The following is a 22,860-nucleotide window of genomic DNA, read 5'->3' on the forward strand; positions in this document are numbered from 1 at the left end:
GGTAGCTGGTTTACCAAACACTTTTCAAGTGGAATAAATACATTTGTGGGTAAATTAAGTAATTAATGAATTAATTAATCAATTACAGTGGTGCTTGAAAGTTTGTGAACCCTTTAGAATTTTCTATATTTCTGCATAAATATGACCTAAAACATCATCAGATTTTCACACAAGTCTTAAAAGTAGATAAAGAGAACCCAGTTAAACAAATGAGACAAAAATATTATACTTGGTCATTTATTTATTTAGGAAAAGGATCCAATATTACATATCTATGAATGGCAAAAGTATGTGAACCTTTGCTTTCAGTATCTGGTGTGACCCCCTTGTGCAGCAATAACTGCAACTAAACATTTCCGGTAACTGTTGATCAGTCCTGCACACCGGCTTGGAGGAATTTTAGCTCATTTCTCCGTACAGAACAGCTTCAACTCTGGGATGTTGGTGGGTTTCCTCACATGAACTGCTCGCTTCAGGTCCTTCCACAACATTTCGATTGGATTAAGGTCAGGACTTTGACTTGGCCATTCCAAAACATTAACTTTATTCTTCTTTAACCATTCTTTGGTAGAACGACTTGTGTGCTTAGGGTTATTGTCTTGCTGCATGACCCACCTTCTCTTGAGATTCAGTTCATGGACAGATGTCCTGACATTTTCCTTTAGAATTTGCTGGTATAATTCAGAATTCATTGTTCCATCAATGATGGCAAGCCGTCCTGGCTCAGGTGCAACAAAACAGTCCCAGACCATGATACTACCGCCACCATGTTTCACAGATGGGATAAGGTTCTTATGCTGGAATGCAGTGTTTTCCTTTCTCCAAACATAACGCTTCTCATTTCAACCAAAAAGTTCTATTTTGGTCTCATCCATCCACAAAACATTTTTCCAATAGCCTTCTGGCTTGCCCACGTGATCTTTAGCAAACTGCAGATGAGCAGCAATGTTCTTTTTGGAGAGCAGTAGCTTTCTCCTTGCAACCCTGCCATGCACACCATTGTTGTTCAGTGTTCTCCTGATGGTGGACTCATGAACATTAACATTAGCCAATGTGAGAGAGGCCTTCAGTTGCTTAGAAGTTACCCTGGGGTCCTTTGTGACCTCGCCGACTATCACACGCCTTGCTCTTGGAGTGATCTTTGTTGGTCGACCACTCCTGGGGAGGGTAACAATGGTCTTCAATTTCCTCCATTTGTACACAATCTGTCTGACTGTGGATTGGTGGAGTCCAAACTCTTTAGATATGGATTTGTAACCTTTTCCAGCCTGATGAGCATCAACAACGCTTTTTCTGAGGTTCTCAGAAATCTCCTTTGTTCGTGCCATGATACACTTCCACAAACATGTGTTGTGAAGATCAGACTTTGATAGATCCCTGTTCTTTAAATTAAACAGGGTGCCCACTAACACCTGATTGTCATCCCATTGATTGGAAACACCTGACTCTAATTTCACCTTCAAATTAACTGCTAATCCTAGAGGTTCACATACTTTTGCCACTCACAGATATGTAATATTGGATCATTTTCCTCAATAAATAAATGACCAAGTATAATATTTTTGTCTCATTTGTTGAACTGTGTTCTCTTTATCTACTTTTAGGACTTGTGTGAAAATCTGATGATGTTTTAGGTCATATTTATGCAGAAATATAGAAAATTCTAAAAGGTTCACAAACTTTCAAGCACCACTGTACTTTCCTTTGTCATGACAAAGATCTTCAACAAGACTCAACTTGCAATGCAGGCTTCAAAATACAGGTGCATGTTTATTTCTCCTTTCTTTAATTTTACCACGTAGACACATGTTTATATACACAAACGTACTTGTGGGGTGTCACCACTTTCTTGGCTACTGGCCAAGGTTCTTTGAGTGGGTGTGGCTAATTATTAAAATATAGCCTTGCCACCAGTTAAATATTTGTCAAAGAAGAAGTAAAGCAAAGGATTCCAGACACAATGAAATTACAATATAATAGCAGAACCCTGAGAGACTGAACCTGCAAGCAAAGAAATATGCAAAGAAGTAAGTAAAATAAATAAATAAATAAAAACATGTCAGAGAATGTCTATATTGAGAAATTGTGTTGTGAAGAGAAGAGAAACTTATCTTAGACAAATTATTTGGATATTCTGGTTGTTAATATAAAGTTTATAAAAAAGAACACTCTGACAAATATCAACTATTGTACATTCTGCAGAGCCATTCCTTCAATTTCCTTAAATGTGATTAAAAAATGTAGATCGTTTTCTGTAAAGTGTGTGTGTTGTACATTCATGATGCATGTATTTGCATACAGTAATACTATGTTTGCAAACTCTCAGCTTTGGTGGTTTTCAGTGAATATGATGGCTATAGATTGTTGTAAGTTTTGTTAAATATAACAAAATAAGATTACAATATAATGTAAAACAACATAATATAATTCTACATGACGGGGTCCAAAGGTTTGAGATAACTATTGCATTACGTTTTCTGATTTATTACCATTTTATTCCAATATATATTATCAGCAGCAACTTGAGTGAAAAATAGAATCTTAGAGATATTTACATGAACTTCAGAATTTCTTGAATATTTGGTATGTATAATTTTGCTTTAATGAAAGCATGTACTCGAGCTGGCATGGACGTTATAAGTTTGTGTAAAACCTGATGACCCATGTTAGATGAAATTAATTCAGTGACATCTGAACATATGCTTCAATAAAAGGCAAAAGACTTAAGGAAAATCTGACCTTTTGTACAAAGGACTTAATATGGTTGATATCACAAATTTGCTTCAACTTAAATATTGACCTAGACATTTGTTTTGCCTATTTGTAGTTACTCATTAATGAGCACTGTATTTACAGTACCACAGCAGTTTAAAAATATAGCTCATGCCTTTGCCAGTGTTAGCACTGAAAAACTGTACAAACAAATCACTATAATGTATGTTGGAGTACAGGTGCCCACTTTTTAAATGAAAATGAATCAAGCTTTATGTTAGTATTGTTTTCTGAGATTAAGAAACCATAATATGTGTTTACTGTGCAATATATAGGAAAAAAATCCTTTAAGATGTACTAACCCCATTTCCAGAAAAGTTAGGATCTCATCTCATTATCTCTAGCCGCTTTATCCTGTTCTACAGAGTCGCAGGCAAGCTGGAGCCTATCCCAGCTGACTACGGGCGAAAGGTGGGGTACACCCTGGACAAGTCGCCAGGTCATCAGAGGGCTGACACAGAGACACAGACAACCATTCACACTCACATTCACACCTATGGTCAATTTAGAGTCACCAATTAACCTAACCTGCATGTCTTTGGACTGTGGGGGAAACCGGAGCACCCGGAAGAACCCCACGTGGACACGGGGAGAACATGCAAACTCCGCACAGAAAGGCCCTCGCCGGCCACGGGGCTCGAACCCGGACCTTCTTGCTGTGAGGTGACAGCGCTAACCACTACACCACCATGCCACCCCTAGAAAAGTTAGGATATTTTCCAAAATGCAATAAAAATAAAAAATCTGTGATTTGTTAATTCATGTGAACCTTTATTTAACTGAAAAAGTACAAAGAAAAGATTTTCCATAGTTTTACTGATCAACTTAATTGTATTTTGTAAATGTAACCCTCTCTGACATGCTGAAGCCTCCCTACACACACACACATACTCTGCATTGTGTTTTATTGTTATAATGGGGTGATGAATGGGGAGAGAATGAAGCACCGGAGACAGGGGTTCTGGATTGTGGCTGAGACTTGTCGACACTTCATTGGCTGGTGGCTCCGTCACCCTTTCAGATCTCATCTCATCTCATTATCTCTAGCTGCTTTATCCTGTTCTACAGGGTCGCAGGCAAGCTGGAGCCTATCCCAGCTGACTACGGGCGAAAGGCGGGGTACACCCTGGACAGCTGACACATAGACACAGACAACCATTCACACTCACATTCACACCTACGGTCAATTTAGAGTCACCAGTTAACCTAACCTGCATGTCTTTGGACTGTGGGGGAAACCGGAGCACCCGGAGGAAACCCACGCAGACACAGGGAGAACATGCAAACTCCACACAGAAAGGCCCTCGTCGGCCACGGGGTTCGAACCCGGACCTTCTTGCTGTGAGGCAACAGCGCTAACCACTACACCACCGTGCCGCACCCCTTTCAGATCAATATACAAAAAACATTTAACCAAGATGGCATCCTGCACAACAGGAATCGCCGAACTACGGTGTCCCGTAACGGTTAAACATTAGGTTTACCGAAGGAATAGATGGCACAACAAGTCAAGTCTATTTGCATAGCGCTTTTAACAATAAACGTTGTCGCAAAGCAGCTTTACAGAATTTGAACGACTTAAAACATGAGCTAATTTTATCCCTAATCTATCCCCAATGAGCAAGCCTGCGGCAACGGTGGCAAGGAAAAACTCCCTCAGACGACATGAGGAAGAAACCTCGAGAGGAACCAGACTCAAAAGGGAACCCATCCTCATTTGGGCAACAACAGACAACATGACTATAACATTAACCAGACCCTCCAGGATTTCACGATGTTGCGATTTGCAACTTCAACGCAAATTCCAGTCCCCCCAGGATTCCGTGGGCCTTTTTTGTGATTGTTGCGGGCTAAAATGTCTGATGTTGTGGGGGGGGTGTCCAAAAAATTGCAATGAAAGTTGCGGTGTTTTTTAGTTTTTTGTTGCGATTACATTGCGGGAGGAAGTGAAAGTTGCGAGAAATTGTTGCGATTTTCTCTTTTTGTGATTAAAATTGAGTGATACGTGTATGTTAAATGTTAAGTTATTACTGAAAAACTATTGATTAAAAAAACAAAGACACTGAGAAATGGTCCTATAAACAACTTTACCAATATAAAAGATTACCAGGACTACAAAAATGCAGAAAAATAGGCTTTACTTATCCAAATGCACCTGGTGGTTCAAAAGTTAAAGTGCACAGAACCTCACAGCACAACATGAAGTTACCTTAAAATATAATATAAATGCCTCAGCTTTCATGTAAGAAAAAAAACTATTAATACTAGTACTGTGTGCAGGCAGTCTCTCCTGAAGACTAAATTAAACTAATTATAAACTAATAAAATAAATGGCTCAGGCTTCATAGAAGAAAAAAACAATTTGAACAGAATCTCACAGTATGATGCTGAAGCTGCCTAAACAATGGAAAATAAAATACCATTTTGGCAAAAACGTTGGCATCCATTAATTTCTTGTATTAAGTAAAAAAATAATGTAAAGTGCACACAGTCCTTCACTGTAAACATAACACACTTTCAGTAACAGAATTTAAGCCTACATAAACACTGACTCACACATGCTGCTTCTCTTGAACCTCAGGACGACGCCAACGATTGGTCAAATTTGCGGGAAAGTTGCGGTGATTGGATATAATTGCAACACCGCCCTGAATTCGCGGGGATTGGTTGAATTTGCATTGAAGTTGCAAATCGCAACATTGCGAAATCCTGGAGGGTCTGAAATTCAACCAATCCCCGTGAATTCAGGGCGGTGTTGCAATTATATCCAATCACCGCAACTTTCCCGCAAATTTGACCAATCGTTGGCGTCGTCTTGAGGTGACGTCAACAAACTACCTTCTGCCTTACTTCCGTGTATACGTTCAAGAGAAGAGAGTCAGTGTTTATGTAGGCTTAAATTCTGTTACTGAAAGTGTGTTATGTTTACAGTGAAGGACTGTGTGCACTTTACATTATTTTTTTTACTTAATACAAGAAATTAATGGATGCCAACATTTTTGCCAAAATGGTATTTTATTTCCCATTGTTTAGGCAGCTTCAGCATCATACTGTGAGATTCTGTTCAAATTGTTTTTTTTTCTTCTATGAAGCCTGAGCCATTTATTTTATTAGTTTATAATTAGTTTAATTTAGTCTTCAGGAGAGACTGCCTGCACACAGTACTAGTATTAATAGTGTTTTTTTCTTACATGAAAGCTGAGGCATTTATATTATATTTTAAGGTGTCTGTGAAGATTCTCAATTATCCAGGTCATAGTAAACTGTGGGTGGTAGAAATGGGCAACTGGACTTGCTTGAAGATTCTTGAAAACGTTTCACCTCTCGTCCAAAAGGCTTCGGCCCTGTCCACACGGCAACGGATTCAGGTGAATCCGATACAATTGTTTATCGTTTCAGCCTGGCGTCCACACGGCACCGGCGTTTTGGGTGCCCCAAAATGCAATCTTTTGAGAACGGGTTCCAGAGTGGAAAGATCTGGCAACGTTGCCGTTGCGAAGTCGTCTGGATGAGTAGAACGGATTTGTTTACGATGACGTCACAACCACATGACTGTGAGTGCTTCACGCCGGGTAGAAGTGTAACAAACTCGATGTGAGTTGTCAACAAATCCTATAACTTGGTTCATGAAATGCGCTTACAAAATATTTTCACTGTGAATATTTATTGTGTAATGGTGCAAAGTGAGAGAGAGAGAGAGAGAGAGAGAGAGAGAGAGTCAATCCCGCCAGCAAAAATAGATATAGAAAAAATAAAGATGCCTCGTTCATGTGCTGCGTTTAACTGTACCAACAGGTTTGCCGTCCAAACGAGATCACATGGGATTACCTTTCACAGGTGAGACTGGAAAAATAATTTTCATTGTATTTGGTCATTATAATGTAATTTTACGAACAGATTTTTCTGACTTTGTGGCTAATATGAAGTCTCGCGCATAATAGTTTATGCGCATGCGTCCTTACTTCTTCTATTGTTCTGGTGTCTCCGAAGGGACCGTCTTACAGCGCCCCTAGAGGTGTGGCATGTGTATTGCATCGTTTTCAGCAAGCGTTGCGTTGCCATATGGACCTGATATTTTACTGATCGTTGCCCATATGGACACGATATTTTTTAAAATAACATCTTATTGCCGTTGTCGTGTGGATGTAGCCTTCCTCAGTTCTGTCTGACTAATAGGGAGTATCAGATATTTATCCTCTCCTGGATCAGAATCAGAATTCTGATGACCAGCTCATCTAAGGTGTCATTGAGGCATCATGTTGGTGTGGGTCACTGAAGGCTGGGTGTGAACGGCGAGTCATTCATGATGGGCAATCCTTTGATCACCCTAATGACTCACCGTTCACACCCAGCCTTCAGTGACCCACACCAACATGATGCCTCAATGACACCTTAGATGAGCTGGTCATCAGAATTCTGATTCTGATCCAGGAGAGGATAAATATCTGATACTCCCTATTAGTCAGACAGAACTGAGGAAGCCTTTTGGACGAGAGGTGATGTTTTCAAGAATCTTCAAGCAAGTCCAGTTGCCCATTTCTACCACCCACAGTATATTTTAAGGTAACTTCATGTTGTGCTGTGAGTAGGGATCGACCGATATGGTTTTTTCAGGGCCGATACCGATTATTATGGAATTGAGATGCCGATAACCGATATGTGCAACCGATAAATGTAAACATTATAATTCACATGAAATTAAACATAGCACACACTGACACAGACCTTCATATCCATGAAATGTATGTTTAATTGTAAAATTGAACATGAAATTTTGTGCAGGGAGATGCCAGCAGCATTTGTACAATAAAGTCAAACATTAGTTAGAATAAAATGAGAAATAAAATAATACTAAAATAAATATTCACCAATAAAAAAATAAATCACTCCCTACTATATTACAGCTCACCATTTTCAGTGGAAAATAAATGAAAATACACTCTGGATTCTTCTACACTAAGAACTAAGTAAGACTTACCAACTTCAAGTAGTTTTTAAATAACAAATCAAGTGTAGGGAGCTGCCTGCAGCATTTTTTAAAAAGTAAAATCAAACATAAAGTAGGCTATCACTCCCTATTATGTAACAACTTAACAAGTAACCATCTACATTCTAATGCTTTTAATGCCCAAGCCTAATATTCCCAATTTAGCTAATGCTTTTAATGCCCAAGCCTAATATTCCCAATTTAGGATTATATTGTAGTGAAGGAAGCACAGTTGCTCTGCATGTTAAAAGCTCTGGTTAAAAGGAGCGGCTGCTCCTTTAAGAGTAGATCGCTTTCCGAATCAGAAGCGCTAGCGAGGAGAATCACTTGCGCAAGAATTATAAATACTAATGGAGTACATTACAACGCAATGTGAAGTAGCATAAGAACATTTAAGTCAAGAGTTTAATTGATGTATTTCGTTCATTAGCGTTTATCCAAGCAAGTGTGCATCCACGACACAATTCATTACTGAGCCCACAACAAATCAAATCAAATCAAGTTTATTTGTACAGCGCTTTTAACAATAAACATTGTCGCAAAGCAGCTTTACAGAATTTGAACGACTTAAAACATGAGCTAATTTTATCCCTAATCTATCCCCAATGAGCAAGCCTGTGGCGACGGTGGCAAGGAAAAACTCCCTCAGACGACATGAGGAAGAAACCTCGAGAGGAACCAGACTCAAAAGGGAACCCATCCTCATTTGGGCAACAACAGACAGCCTGACTATAATATTAACAGTTTTAACAGGTATAACCCTCAACTGTCCTCATGGGGCCGTCCTTCACAGGAGTGGGGCGATAAAACTCCGACCAGACACAGGGCACCAGGATGGATCAAGCAGGTCCGAGGGGCAGAAGAGGCCAGCATCTCAATCCCAGGATCAATATGTAACTCAGAGGGACAGATGGGGGGGCAGGGGGGAGAGAAAGAAAACACGTTGTTAGGTATGCCCTAAGCGTCAACAAGCGTCCTGACAAACTCCCTACAGTATTACACAGCCTACTAGCACCATATCACACCTGGCTTGTTTAAATGTTCAAATAGCGCTTTATAAAGTTACCTAACATATACAAGTGCAATGCACTTTTTGAGCATGAAGTTTACTCATCACCATAACAAATAGCCAGTAGGCTTGCGCTAGCCTACAGAACACAAACACTACGTTTTATTTCATCTTCCCTTGACCACCTCTCTGTATGGCTGTCATTCTACTGTTCGAGTAGAACTACTGACACATTCACAACGTTTCCAGACGAGGATTTAAAAATGACTGCAGCCTACGTTATGCTGGGGACTGCTTACTATGGACAACATTACATGTGGTTTCAGCGAGACTAGTTGGTTGTCGGCTAATTCAAGTGCTTCCTTCTGTAAGCTAAGTTTGCCTGGCTACACAGATGCAAATGGACAGCTTTAACGAGTAGTAGATGAAGAATGTAAACATATAATGATGTTGTGCTTTTGCAACTTGTGTGTTTGTGACTTATTGCGGCAAAAGCAGCGTGTCCTTACCTTGAAATGGGATCTGCTTCTGCCCGAGTGCCCATACGGCCGCCTTGAAGCAGTTCACAACGGTTAGCTACGGGTGTCGATTGGCTGTATCTCTTGTGCCAAACAAATCAGATGTTGTGGTGGGCAGGAGCGTGTTCTTGAACTCAGAGAGGTGAGTGCAGGAAAGGCCGTGCAGTGACATTCGCGTTAGGAACGAAATGGCTGCAAAAAGGCATGTTATCGGCATATCGGTGGAAATTATGGCCGATACCAATAACCCTAAAAATGCAGAATATCGGCCCGATATATCGGCCAGGCCAATTATCGGTCGACCCCTAGCTGTGAGGTTCTATGCACTTTAACTTTTGAACCAACAGGTGCATTTGGATAAGTAAAGCCTATTTTTCTGCATTTTTGTAGTCCTGGTAATCTTTTATATTGGTAAAGTTGTTTATAGGACCATTTCTCAGTGTCTTTGTTATTTTAATCAATAGTTTTTCAGTAGTAACTTAATATTTAACTTATCACTCAATTTTAATCACAAAAAGAGAAAATCGTAACAATTTCTCGCAACTTTCACTTCCTCCCGCAATGTAATCACAACAAAAACCTAAAAAACACCGCAACTTTCATCACAATTTTTTGGAAAAACCCACACAACTTCAGACATTTTAGCCCGCAACAATCACAAAAAAGGCCCGCGAAATCCTGGGGGGACTGATTAACAGTTTTAACATGAAGACAGTTTCGTTGATGTTGTAACTCTTCATTGATGGAAACTTGAGTGCAAAACTGTTCATGACAACTGCAGTCCTGAAGTTAGCAAGTCAACTGCAGTCCTGAAGTTAGCAAGTCAACTGCAGTCCTCAGCCATAAAAGCATTACTGTAAGAGTCCAGAGCGTCCTCCAGGTGTAACTTTCAACTGTCCTCATGGGGCCATCCTCCACAGGAGCGGTGCGATAAGACTCCAACCAGACACAGGGCACCAGGATGGATCAAGCAGGTCCGAGGGGCAGAAGAGTGCCGCCATGTGGGTTAATTAGACTACTGCCTTACATCTACCCCTTCTTTAATTGATGGCGTCCCCACCATCAGACCAAACAAAAGAAAACAAAGAAAACACCCTCTAAACACAAAACTAGAACAATTACACTAAAGGTGATGTATGAATGTCCTGTACTACATAGAGAATGTGTGTGTGTGTGTGTGTGTGTGTGTGAAATTCCAATCAAAGTGAATAAACTAGCTTTTATTACATGTGTCCTGCTGCTCTTTTTGCTTTGGCCCTCTGCCACAGTGTCCAGCCTGTCTTTATCTTCTGCTGGTCGTCTTCTGGTCTCACAACTTGTGACTCATAGGATAGTCTCTTTGGGGGATGTTGATTTCTCAGTGGGTTCCTCTTTAGAATGCTGAGCCCTTGAAGTGAGTTGGTGTCACTGACTGTTGTGTTATCCTCCCCTCCTTGACTCATTTGTCTCACCTCCATCTTCAATTCCTCCACTCCTGCATGTTCATCCAGCCTATTTGTGGGCCCAGGTAAGTCTACACAATTTCATCTGTGTCATCCACCTCCAAGTCCTCCATGTCTGACTCAACTCCCTCAGCTGTCACTGCACCAGAGTGCTCCACTGGAAGAAACATGCACTGTGTAAGGAGGTTGCAGTGGACCACCCTCTCTGTGTCACCATCCTCCGTTCTCACCACATACACAGGTATGCTGGGTTGCTTCTTTAGCACAATGTATGGGTGTGACTCCCATCTGTCTCTCAGTTTCTGCCGCCCCTCCACATGACATACTTTGACCAAAACTCTGTCTCCTGGGCAGTGTTGTTTTCGTTAATGATGACAATGACGAAATTATTTCGTTAACGCACCTTTTTTTCATGACTAAAACAAGATAGTGACGAGCTAAACATAACTCTTTGATCACGAAAATATGATGAGATGTATCTGTTGTTTTCATTGACGAGACGAGACGAAAATGTTAGTGGGTTGGCTATAGGACTATCAAAATGCATGGTGTTTCCTCCAACGGCATGTGCAACCTGTCTGCCAAATGCTGAAAATATCAGCAATGCACCTGCATCCTGTCCTTGTTTGGTCACGCCCACCACCAGGCATGTCCAGGCACAGTGCACACTGGGGCAGCCACACAGTTCATGGACCATCGGCAACACCAGCATGAGGGCTTGGTGGGCGGAAAAGACGCGATGATTTATGGACATACTTTACACATAATCCAGCAGAAAATAAAATGGAATGCCTTGTAGTGGGAGACAGAGGTACACGCTGTGGCTATAAACTGCGTGGCAAGAATACGACCAACCTCAAGAGGCATCTAAAGGCTCACCATGCTGCTATTTCTGTGACGGTAAGTTAACGTTACAAGAAGTCCTTAACAGATCATGTATATGTTTGCTAGCTTTGGTTAATGTCACTCAGCAATCGGGCTGTGATGAATTTCCTATGAAGTTTTCCAAAACACTGTGACCTGGCGAAAATGAATGGGACCGCTAGCTTCATGCTAAATTTGGTTTGGTTAAGCTAACTTAAATTCAATTAACATGTCATGAGTAAAACTTGTCCTGCAGGGATTATTGGTGGGACAGCAACTGAATGCTTTGTCATATATTGACCCATATGAGTTACTGTGAAACATACGGGGGTAAATGTAGCTTTTCAGACCTGTTGCTGTGCCTTAATATGTCTAAATGAGCAGCAGCACACCTGGCTACTCTAACGTTAGCAGCATGTTTAGCCATCATATTTACATTAACGGACAGCGTGGTCATCTTCTAGTTGTGTGTTCATCATGACATGTTTGTGCTCTGTCAGCGCATTGCAACATGTTAAACGGAGGCAGAAACATGAGTCTGTGAACAATGGAGCATGCACACTAGACAGCGTTTCTGTAGAGTATGCACACTAGACAGCGTTTCTGTAGAGGGTATACACACTAGACAGCGTTTCTGTAGAGAGCATGCACACTAGACAGCATTTCTGTAGAGAGCATGCACACTAGACAACGTTTATGTAGAGTATGCACACTAGACAGCGTTTATGTAGAGTATGCACACTAGACAGCGTTTCTGTAGAGAGCATGCACACTAGACAGCGTTTATGTAGAGAGCATGCGCACTAGACAGCATTTATGTAGCGAGCATGCGCACTAGACAGCGTTTATGTAGAGAGTATGTTATGTACAACCTGTCAACCTCAAGTACAATTTCCTATCTCTGTATTGGCCTAATTTAATGTTTTAAAGTAATTATTTTTTCGACTAAAATGAATGACTGACTAAAACTGGACTAAAACCCTTTTAGTTTTCCGGAGCACCCGGAGGAACCCCACGTGGACACGGGGAGAACATGCAAACTCCGCACAGAAAGGCCCTCGCCGGCCACGGGGCTCGAACCCGGACCTTCTTGCTGTGAGGTGACAGCGCTAACCACTACACCACCATGCCACCCCTAGAAAAGTTAGGATATTTTCCAAAATGCAATAAAAATAAAAAATCTGTGATTTGTTAATTCATGTGAACCTTTATTTAACTGAAAAAGTACAAAGAAAAGATTTTCCATAGTTTTACTGATCAACTTAATTGTATTTTGTAAATGTAACCCTCTCTGACATGCTGAAGCCTCCCTACACACACACACATACTCTGCATTGTGTTTTATTGTTATAATGGGGTGATGAATGGGGAGAGAATGAAGCACCGGAGACAGGGGTTCTGGATTGTGGCTGAGACTTGTCGACACTTAATTGGCTGGTGGCTCCGTCACCCTTTCAGATCTCATCTCATCTCATTATCTCTAGCTGCTTTATCCTGTTCTACAGGGTCGCAGGCAAGCTGGAGCCTATCCCAGCTGACTACGGGCGAAAGGCGGGGTACACCCTGGACAGCTGACACATAGACACAGACAACCATTCACACTCACATTCACACCTACGGTCAATTTAGAGTCACCAGTTAACCTAACCTGCATGTCTTTGGACTGTGGGGGAAACCGGAGCACCCGGAGGAAACCCACGCAGACACAGGGAGAACATGCAAACTCCACACAGAAAGGCCCTCGTCGGCCACGGGGTTCGAACCCGGACCTTCTTGCTGTGAGGCAACAGCGCTAACCACTACACCACTGTGCCGCACCCCTTTCAGATCAATATACAAAAAACATTTAACCAAGATGGCATCCTGCACAACAGGAATCGCCGAACTACGGTGTCCCGTAACGGTTAAACATTAGGTTTACCGAAGGAATAGATGGCACAACAAGTCAAGTCTATTTGCATAGCGCTTTTAACAATAAACGTTGTCGCAAAGCAGCTTTACAGAATTTGAACGACTTAAAACATGAGCTAATTTTATCCCTAATCTATCCCCAATGAGCAAGCCTGCGGCAACGGTGGCAAGGAAAAACTCCCTCAGACGACATGAGGAAGAAACCTCGAGAGGAACCAGACTCAAAAGGGAACCCATCCTCATTTGGGCAACAACAGACAACATGACTATAACATTAACCAGACCCTCCAGGATTTCACGATGTTGCGATTTGCAACTTCAACGCAAATTCCAGTCCCCCCAGGATTCCGTGGGCCTTTTTTGTGATTGTTGCGGGCTAAAATGTCTGATGTTGTGGGGGGGGTGTCCAAAAAATTGCAATGAAAGATGCGGTGTTTTTTAGTTTTTTGTTGCGATTACATTGCGGGAGGAAGTGAAAGTTGCGAGAAATTGTTGCGATTTTCTCTTTTTGTGATTAAAATTGAGTGATACGTGTATGTTAAATGTTAAGTTATTACTGAAAAACTATTGATTAAAAAAACAAAGACACTGAGAAATGGTCCTATAAACAACTTTACCAATATAAAAGATTACCAGGACTACAAAAATGCAGAAAAATAGGCTTTACTTATCCAAATGCACCTGGTGGTTCAAAAGTTAAAGTGCACAGAACCTCACAGCACAACATGAAGTTACCTTAAAATATAATATAAATGCCTCAGCTTTCATGTAAGAAAAAAAACTATTAATACTAGTACTGTGTGCAGGCAGTCTCTCCTGAAGACTAAATTAAACTAATTATAAACTAATAAAATAAATGGCTCAGGCTTCATAGAAGAAAAAAACAATTTGAACAGAATCTCACAGTATGATGCTGAAGCTGCCTAAACAATGGAAAATAAAATACCATTTTGGCAAAAACGTTGGCATCCATTAATTTCTTGTATTAAGTAAAAAAATAATGTAAAGTGCACACAGTCCTTCACTGTAAACATAACACACTTTCAGTAACAGAATTTAAGCCTACATAAACACTGACTCACACATGCTGCTTCTCTTGAACCTCAGGACGACGCCAACGATTGGTCAAATTTGCGGGAAAGTTGCGGTGATTGGATATAATTGCAACACCGCCCTGAATTCGCGGGGATTGGTTGAATTTGCATTGAAGTTGCAAATCGCAACATTGCGAAATCCTGGAGGGTCTGAAATTCAACCAATCCCCGTGAATTCAGGGCAGTGTTGCAATTATATCCAATCACCGCAACTTTCCCGCAAATTTGACCAATCGTTGGCGTCGTCTTGAGGTGACGTCAACAAACTACCTTCTGCCTTACTTCCGTGTATACGTTCAAGAGAAGAGAGTCAGTGTTTATGTAGGCTTAAATTCTGTTACTGAAAGTGTGTTATGTTTACAGTGAAGGACTGTGTGCACTTTACATTATTTTTTTTACTTAATACAAGAAATTAATGGATGCCAACATTTTTGCCAAAATGGTATTTTATTTCCCATTGTTTAGGCAGCTTCAGCATCATACTGTGAGATTCTGTTCAAATTGTTTTTTTTTCTTCTATGAAGCCTGAGCCATTTATTTTATTAGTTTATAATTAGTTTAATTTAGTCTTCAGGAGAGACTGCCTGCACACAGTACTAGTATTAATAGTGTTTTTTTCTTACATGAAAGCTGAGGCATTTATATTATATTTTAAGGTGTCTGTGAAGATTCTCAATTATCCAGGTCATAGTAAACTGTGGGTGGTAGAAATGGGCAACTGGACTTGCTTGAAGATTCTTGAAAACGTTTCACCTCTCGTCCAAAAGGCTTCGGCCCTGTCCACACGGCAACGGATTCAGGTGAATCCGATACAATTGTTTATCGTTTCAGCCTGGCGTCCACACGGCACCGGCGTTTTGGGTGCCCCAAAATGCAATCTTTTGAGAACGGGTTCCAGAGTGGAAAGATCTGGCAACGTTGCCGTTGCGAAGTCGTCTGGATGAGTAGAACGGATTTGTTTACGATGACGTCACAACCACATGACTGTGAGTGCTTCACGCCGGGTAGAAGTGTAACAAACTCGATGTGAGTTGTCAACAAATCCTATAACTTGGTTCATGAAATGCGCTTACAAAATATTTTCACTGTGAATATTTATTGTGTAATGGTGCAAAGTGAGAGAGAGAGAGAGAGAGAGAGAGAGAGAGAGTCAATCCCGCCAGCAAAAATAGATATAGAAAAAATAAAGATGCCTCGTTCATGTGCTGCGTTTAACTGTACCAACAGGTTTGCCGTCCAAACGAGATCACATGGGATTACCTTTCACAGGTGAGACTGGAAAAATAATTTTCATTGTATTTGGTCATTATAATGTAATTTTACGAACAGATTTTTCTGACTTTGTGGCTAATATGAAGTCTCGCGCATAATAGTTTATGCGCATGCGTCCTTACTTCTTCTATTGTTCTGGTGTCTCCGAAGGGACCGTCTTACAGCGCCCCTAGAGGTGTGGCATGTGTATTGCATCGTTTTCAGCAAGCGTTGCGTTGCCATATGGACCTGATATTTTACTGATCGTTGCCCATATGGACACGATATTTTTTAAAATAACATCTTATTGCCGTTGTCGTGTGGATGTAGCCTTCCTCAGTTCTGTCTGACTAATAGGGAGTATCAGATATTTATCCTCTCCTGGATCAGAATCAGAATTCTGATGACCAGCTCATCTAAGGTGTCACTGAGGCATCATGTTGGTGTGGGTCACTGAAGGCTGGGTGTGAACGGCGAGTCATTCATGATGGGCAATCCTTTGATCACCCTAATGACTCACCGTTCACACCCAGCCTTCAGTGACCCACACCAACATGATGCCTCAATGACACCTTAGATGAGCTGGTCATCAGAATTCTGATTCTGATCCAGGAGAGGATAAATATCTGATACTCCCTATTAGTCAGACAGAACTGAGGAAGCCTTTTGGACGAGAGGTGATGTTTTCAAGAATCTTCAAGCAAGTCCAGTTGCCCATTTCTACCACCCACAGTATATTTTAAGGTAACTTCATGTTGTGCTGTGAGTAGGGATCGACCGATATGGTTTTTTCAGGGCCGATACCGATTATTATGGAATTGAGATGCCGATAACCGATATGTGCAACCGATAAATGTAAACATTATAATTCACATGAAATTAAACATAGCACACACTGACACAGACCTTCATATCCATGAAATGTATGTTTAATTGTAAAATTGAACATGAAATTTTGTGCAGGGAGATGCCAGCAGCATTTGTACAATAAAGTCAAACATTAGTTAGAATAAAATGAGAAATAAAATAATACTAAAATAAATATTCACCAATAAAAAAATAAATCACTCCCTACTATATTACAGCTCACCATTTTCAGTGGAAAATAAATGAAAATACACTCTGGATTCTTCTACACTAAGAACTAAGTAAGACTTACCAACTTCAAGTAGTTTTTAAATAACAAATCAAGTGTAGGGAGCTGCCTGCAGCATTTTTTAAAAAGTAAAATCAAACATAAAGTAGGCTATCACTCCCTATTATGTAACAACTTAACAAGTAACCATCTACATTCTAATGCTTTTAATGCCCAAGCCTAATATTCCCAATTTAGCTAATGCTTTTAATGCCCAAGCCTAATATTCCCAATTTAGCTAATGCTTTTAATGCCCAAGCCTAATATTCCCAATTTAGGATTATATTGTAGTGAAGGAAGCACAGTTGCTCTGCATGTTAAAAGCTCTGGTTAAAAGGAGCGGCTGCTCCTTTAAGAGTAGATCGCTTTCCGAATCAGAAGCGCTAGCGAGGAGAATCACTTGCGCAAGAATTATAAATACTAATGGAGTACATTACAGCGCAATGTGAAGTAGCATAAGAACATTTAAGTCAAGAGTTTAATTGATGTATTTCGTTCATTAGCGTTTATCCAAGCAAGTGTGCATCCACGACACAATTCATTACTGAGCCCACAACAAATCAAATCAAATCAAGTTTATTTGTACAGCGCTTTTAACAATAAACATTGTCGCAAAGCAGCTTTACAGAATTTGAACGACTTAAAACATGAGCTAATTTTATCCCTAATCTATCCCCAATGAGCAAGCCTGTGGCGACGGTGGCAAGGAAAAACTCCCTCAGACGACATGAGGAAGAAACCTCGAGAGGAACCAGACTCAAAAGGGAACCCATCCTCATTTGGGCAACAACAGACAGCCTGACTATAATATTAACAGTTTTAACAGGTATAACCCTCAACTGTCCTCATGGGGCCGTCCTTCACAGGAGTGGGGCGATAAAACTCCGACCAGACACAGGGCACCAGGATGGATCAAGCAGGTCCGAGGGGCAGAAGAGGCCAGCATCTCAATCCCAGGATCAATATGTAACTCAGAGGGACAGATGGGGGGGCAGGGGGGAGAGAAAGAAAACACGTTGTTAGGTATGCCCTAAGCGTCAACAAGCGTCCTGACAAACTCCCTACAGTATTACACAGCCTACTAGCACCATATCACACCTGGCTTGTTTAAATGTTCAAATAGCGCTTTATAAAGTTACCTAACATATACAAGTGCAATGCACTTTTTGAGCATGAAGTTTACTCATCACCATAACAAATAGCCAGTAGGCTTGCGCTAGCCTACAGAACACAAACACTACGTTTTATTTCATCTTCCCTTGACCACCTCTCTGTATGGCTGTCATTCTACTGTTCGAGTAGAACTACTGACACATTCACAACGTTTCCAGACGAGGATTTAAAAATGACTGCAGCCTACGTTATGCTGGGGACTGCTTACTATGGACAACATTACATGTGGTTTCAGCGAGACTAGTTGGTTGTCGGCTAATTCAAGTGCTTCCTTCTGTAAGCTAAGTTTGCCTGGCTACACAGATGCAAATGGACAGCTTTAACGAGTAGTAGATGAAGAATGTAAACATATAATGATGTTGTGCTTTTGCAACTTGTGTGTTTGTGACTTATTGCGGCAAAAGCAGCGTGTCCTTACCTTGAAATGGGATCTGCTTCTGCCCGAGTGCCCATACGGCCGCCTTGAAGCAGTTCACAACGGTTAGCTACGGGTGTCGATTGGCTGTATCTCTTGTGCCAAACAAATCAGATGTTGTGGTGGGCAGGAGCGTGTTCTTGAACTCAGAGAGGTGAGTGCAGGAAAGGCCGTGCAGTGACATTCGCGTTAGGAACGAAATGGCTGCAAAAAGGCATGTTATTGGCATATCGGTGGAAATTATGGCCGATACCAATAACCCTAAAAATGCAGAATATCGGCCCGATATATCGGCCAGGCCAATTATCGGTCGACCCCTAGCTGTGAGGTTCTATGCACTTTAACTTTTGAACCAACAGGTGCATTTGGATAAGTAAAGCCTATTTTTCTGCATTTTTGTAGTCCTGGTAATCTTTTATATTGGTAAAGTTGTTTATAGGACCATTTCTCAGTGTCTTTGTTATTTTAATCAATAGTTTTTCAGTAGTAACTTAATATTTAACTTATCACTCAATTTTAATCACAAAAAGAGAAAATCGTAACAATTTCTCGCAACTTTCACTTCCTCCCGCAATGTAATCACAACAAAAACCTAAAAAACACCGCAACTTTCATCACAATTTTTTGGAAAAACCCACACAACTTCAGACATTTTAGCCCGCAACAATCACAAAAAAGGCCCGCGAAATCCTGGGGGGACTGATTAACAGTTTTAACATGAAGACAGTTTCGTTGATGTTGTAACTCTTCATTGATGGAAACTTGAGTGCAAAACTGTTCATGACAACTGCAGTCCTGAAGTTAGCAAGTCAACTGCAGTCCTGAAGTTAGCAAGTCAACTGCAGTCCTCAGCCATAAAAGCATTACTGTAAGAGTCCAGAGCGTCCTCCAGGTGTAACTTTCAACTGTCCTCATGGGGCCATCCTCCACAGGAGCGGTGCGATAAGACTCCAACCAGACACAGGGCACCAGGATGGATCAAGCAGGTCCGAGGGGCAGAAGAGTGCCGCCATGTGGGTTAATTAGACTACTGCCTTACATCTACCCCTTCTTTAATTGATGGCGTCCCCACCATCAGACCAAACAAAAGAAAACAAAGAAAACACCCTCTAAACACAAAACTAGAACAATTACACTAAAGGTGATGTATGAATGTCCTGTACTACATAGAGAATGTGTGTGTGTGTGTGTGTGTGTGTGTGAAATTCCAATCAAAGTGAATAAACTAGCTTTTATTACATGTGTCCTGCTGCTCTTTTTGCTTTGGCCCTCTGCCACAGTGTCCAGCCTGTCTTTATCTTCTGCTGGTCGTCTTCTGGTCTCACAACTTGTGACTCATAGGATAGTCTCTTTGGGGGATGTTGATTTCTCAGTGGGTTCCTCTTTAGAATGCTGAGCCCTTGAAGTGAGTTGGTGTCACTGACTGTTGTGTTATCCTCCCCTCCTTGACTCATTTGTCTCACCTCCATCTTCAATTCCTCCACTCCTGCATGTTCATCCAGCCTATTTGTGGGCCCAGGTAAGTCTACACAATTTCATCTGTGTCATCCACCTCCAAGTCCTCCATGTCTGACTCAACTCCCTCAGCTGTCACTGCACCAGAGTGCTCCACTGGAAGAAACATGCACTGTGTAAGGAGGTTGCAGTGGACCACCCTCTCTGTGTCACCATCCTCCGTTCTCACCACATACACAGGTATGCTGGGTTGCTTCTTTAGCACAATGTATGGGTGTGACTCCCATCTGTCTCTCAGTTTCTGCCGCCCCTCCACATGACATACTTTGACCAAAACTCTGTCTCCTGGGCAGTGTTGTTTTCGTTAATGATGACAATGACGAAATTATTTCGTTAACGCACCTTTTTTTCATGACTAAAACAAGATAGTGACGAGCTAAACATAACTCTTTGATCACGAAAATATGATGAGATGTATCTGTTGTTTTCATTGACGAGACGAGACGAAAATGTTAGTGGGTTGGCTATAGGACTATCAAAATGCATGGTGTTTCCTCCAACGGCATGTGCAACCTGTCTGCCAAATGCTGAAAATATCAGCAATGCACCTGCATCCTGTCCTTGTTTGGTCACGCCCACCACCAGGCATGTCCAGGCACAGTGCACACTGGGGCAGCCACACAGTTCATGGACCATCGGCAACACCAGCATGAGGGCTTGGTGGGCGGAAAAGACGCGATGATTTATGGACATACTTTACACATAATCCAGCAGAAAATAAAATGGAATGCCTTGTAGTGGGAGACAGAGGTACACGCTGTGGCTATAAACTGCGTGGCAAGAATACGACCAACCTCAAGAGGCATCTAAAGGCTCACCATGCTGCTATTTCTGTGACGGTAAGTTAACGTTACAAGAAGTCCTTAACAGATCATGTATATGTTTGCTAGCTTTGGTTAATGTCACTCAGCAATCGGGCTGTGATGAATTTCCTATGAAGTTTTCCAAAACACTGTGACCTGGCGAAAATGAATGGGACCGCTAGCTTCATGCTAAATTTGGTTTGGTTAAGCTAACTTAAATTCAATTAACATGTCATGAGTAAAACTTGTCCTGCAGGGATTATTGGTGGGACAGCAACTGAATGCTTTGTCATATATTGACCCATATGAGTTACTGTGAAACATACGGGGGTAAATGTAGCTTTTCAGACCTGTTGCTGTGCCTTAATATGTCTAAATGAGCAGCAGCACACCTGGCTACTCTAACGTTAGCAGCATGTTTAGCCATCATATTTACATTAACGGACAGCGTGGTCATCTTCTAGTTGTGTGTTCATCATGACATGTTTGTGCTCTGTCAGCGCATTGCAACATGTTAAACGGAGGCAGAAACATGAGTCTGTGAACAATGGAGCATGCACACTAGACAGCGTTTCTGTAGAGTATGCACACTAGACAGCGTTTCTGTAGAGGGTATACACACTAGACAGCGTTTCTGTAGAGAGCATGCACACTAGACAGCATTTCTGTAGAGAGCATGCACACTAGACAACGTTTATGTAGAGTATGCACACTAGACAGCGTTTATGTAGAGTATGCACACTAGACAGCGTTTCTGTAGAGAGCATGCACACTAGACAGCGTTTATGTAGAGAGCATGCGCACTAGACAGCATTTATGTAGCGAGCATGCGCACTAGACAGCGTTTATGTAGAGAGTATGTTATGTACAACCTGTCAACCTCAAGTACAATTTCCTATCTCTGTATTGGCCTAATTTAATGTTTTAAAGTAATTATTTTTTCGACTAAAATGAATGACTGACTAAAACTGGACTAAAACCCTTTTAGTTTTCGTCGACTAAAACTAGACCAAAACTATCAAGGATAGAATTGACTAAAATGTGACTAAAACTAATAAGCATTTCATCCAAAAGACTAAGACTAAAACTAAATCAAAAATGGCTGCCAAAAACAACACTGCTCCTGGGCTGAACACTTGACTCTTAGCTTTTTGGTCATAGTACTTTTTCTGCTGTCCCTTAGCATGCCGGGAGGCCTGATTAGCCTACATATAGGCTTGTGACAGACAGTCATGCAAGGTCTGGACATACTCACTGTATCCACATGGCTCATTGGTGGTGGAAAGCCCAAAAATCAGGTCGACAGGGAGCCTGGGATGTCTGCCAAACTTCAGGTAGTATGGTGTGACCCAGTCGAATCATGTCTGGTGCCATTATAAGCATGTCATTGCATCCAGATACTAATGTCAGCGGGGTTTCAAATAAGCCTTTAATGTCCCCAGCATGTCCATAAGGGTCTGGTTGAATCTTTCAGTGGTCCCGTTGCCCTGGGGGTGGTAGAGGCTTGTGTGTGTCTTAGTGATGCCAGTGCACTTACACAGCTCCTTTACAACAGCACTTTTGAAATTACGCCCCTGGTCTGCATGCAATTTCGCTGGGAATCCAAACTGACAGAAGGTGTTCCTCCACAGTACCTTAGCCACTGTACAGGCTTTTTGGTCTTTAGTGGGATAGGCCTGGGCATAGCAGGAAAAGTGTTCAGTGACAATGAGCACATTTCCTATGCCACCCTTTGATTTCTTTAGAGTCAAAAAGTCCACACACACAAGCTCCATGGGGGCACTGCTGTGGATACTGACCAGGGGAGCCCTGAGGCCTGCAGTTGGTGTCTTTCTTAAGCAGCACTTCTCACACTGCTCACACCAAGCTTTGATTTCCTGAAACATCTTCGGCCAGTGGGTGGCACGGTGGTGTAGTGGTTAGTGCTGTCACCTCACAGCAAGAAGGTCTGGGTTCGAGCCCCGTGGCCGG

At 41.6% G+C, this 22,860-nt stretch overlaps 1 protein-coding gene across 1 annotated transcript in view; it reads left to right on the forward strand.

The window, feature by feature from the left end:
* The first annotated feature begins 1,681 nt into the window (after positions 1-1,681).
* LOC132887448 (carbohydrate sulfotransferase 1-like) overlaps positions 1,682-22,860 on the forward strand; it is a 39,977-nt gene continuing 18,798 nt past the window's right edge. The window contains exon 1 of the mRNA XM_060922924.1: positions 1,682-2,027. Within this exon, the coding sequence (XP_060778907.1) occupies positions 2,018-2,027 (10 nt within the window). The 5' untranslated portion in view covers positions 1,682-2,017. The remainder of the gene's footprint in view (positions 2,028-22,860) is intronic.

The sequence above is a fragment of the Neoarius graeffei genome, chromosome 6 (assembly GCF_027579695.1).
Source record: "Neoarius graeffei isolate fNeoGra1 chromosome 6, fNeoGra1.pri, whole genome shotgun sequence".
In the NCBI taxonomy this organism is placed as follows: Eukaryota; Metazoa; Chordata; class Actinopteri; order Siluriformes; family Ariidae; genus Neoarius; species Neoarius graeffei.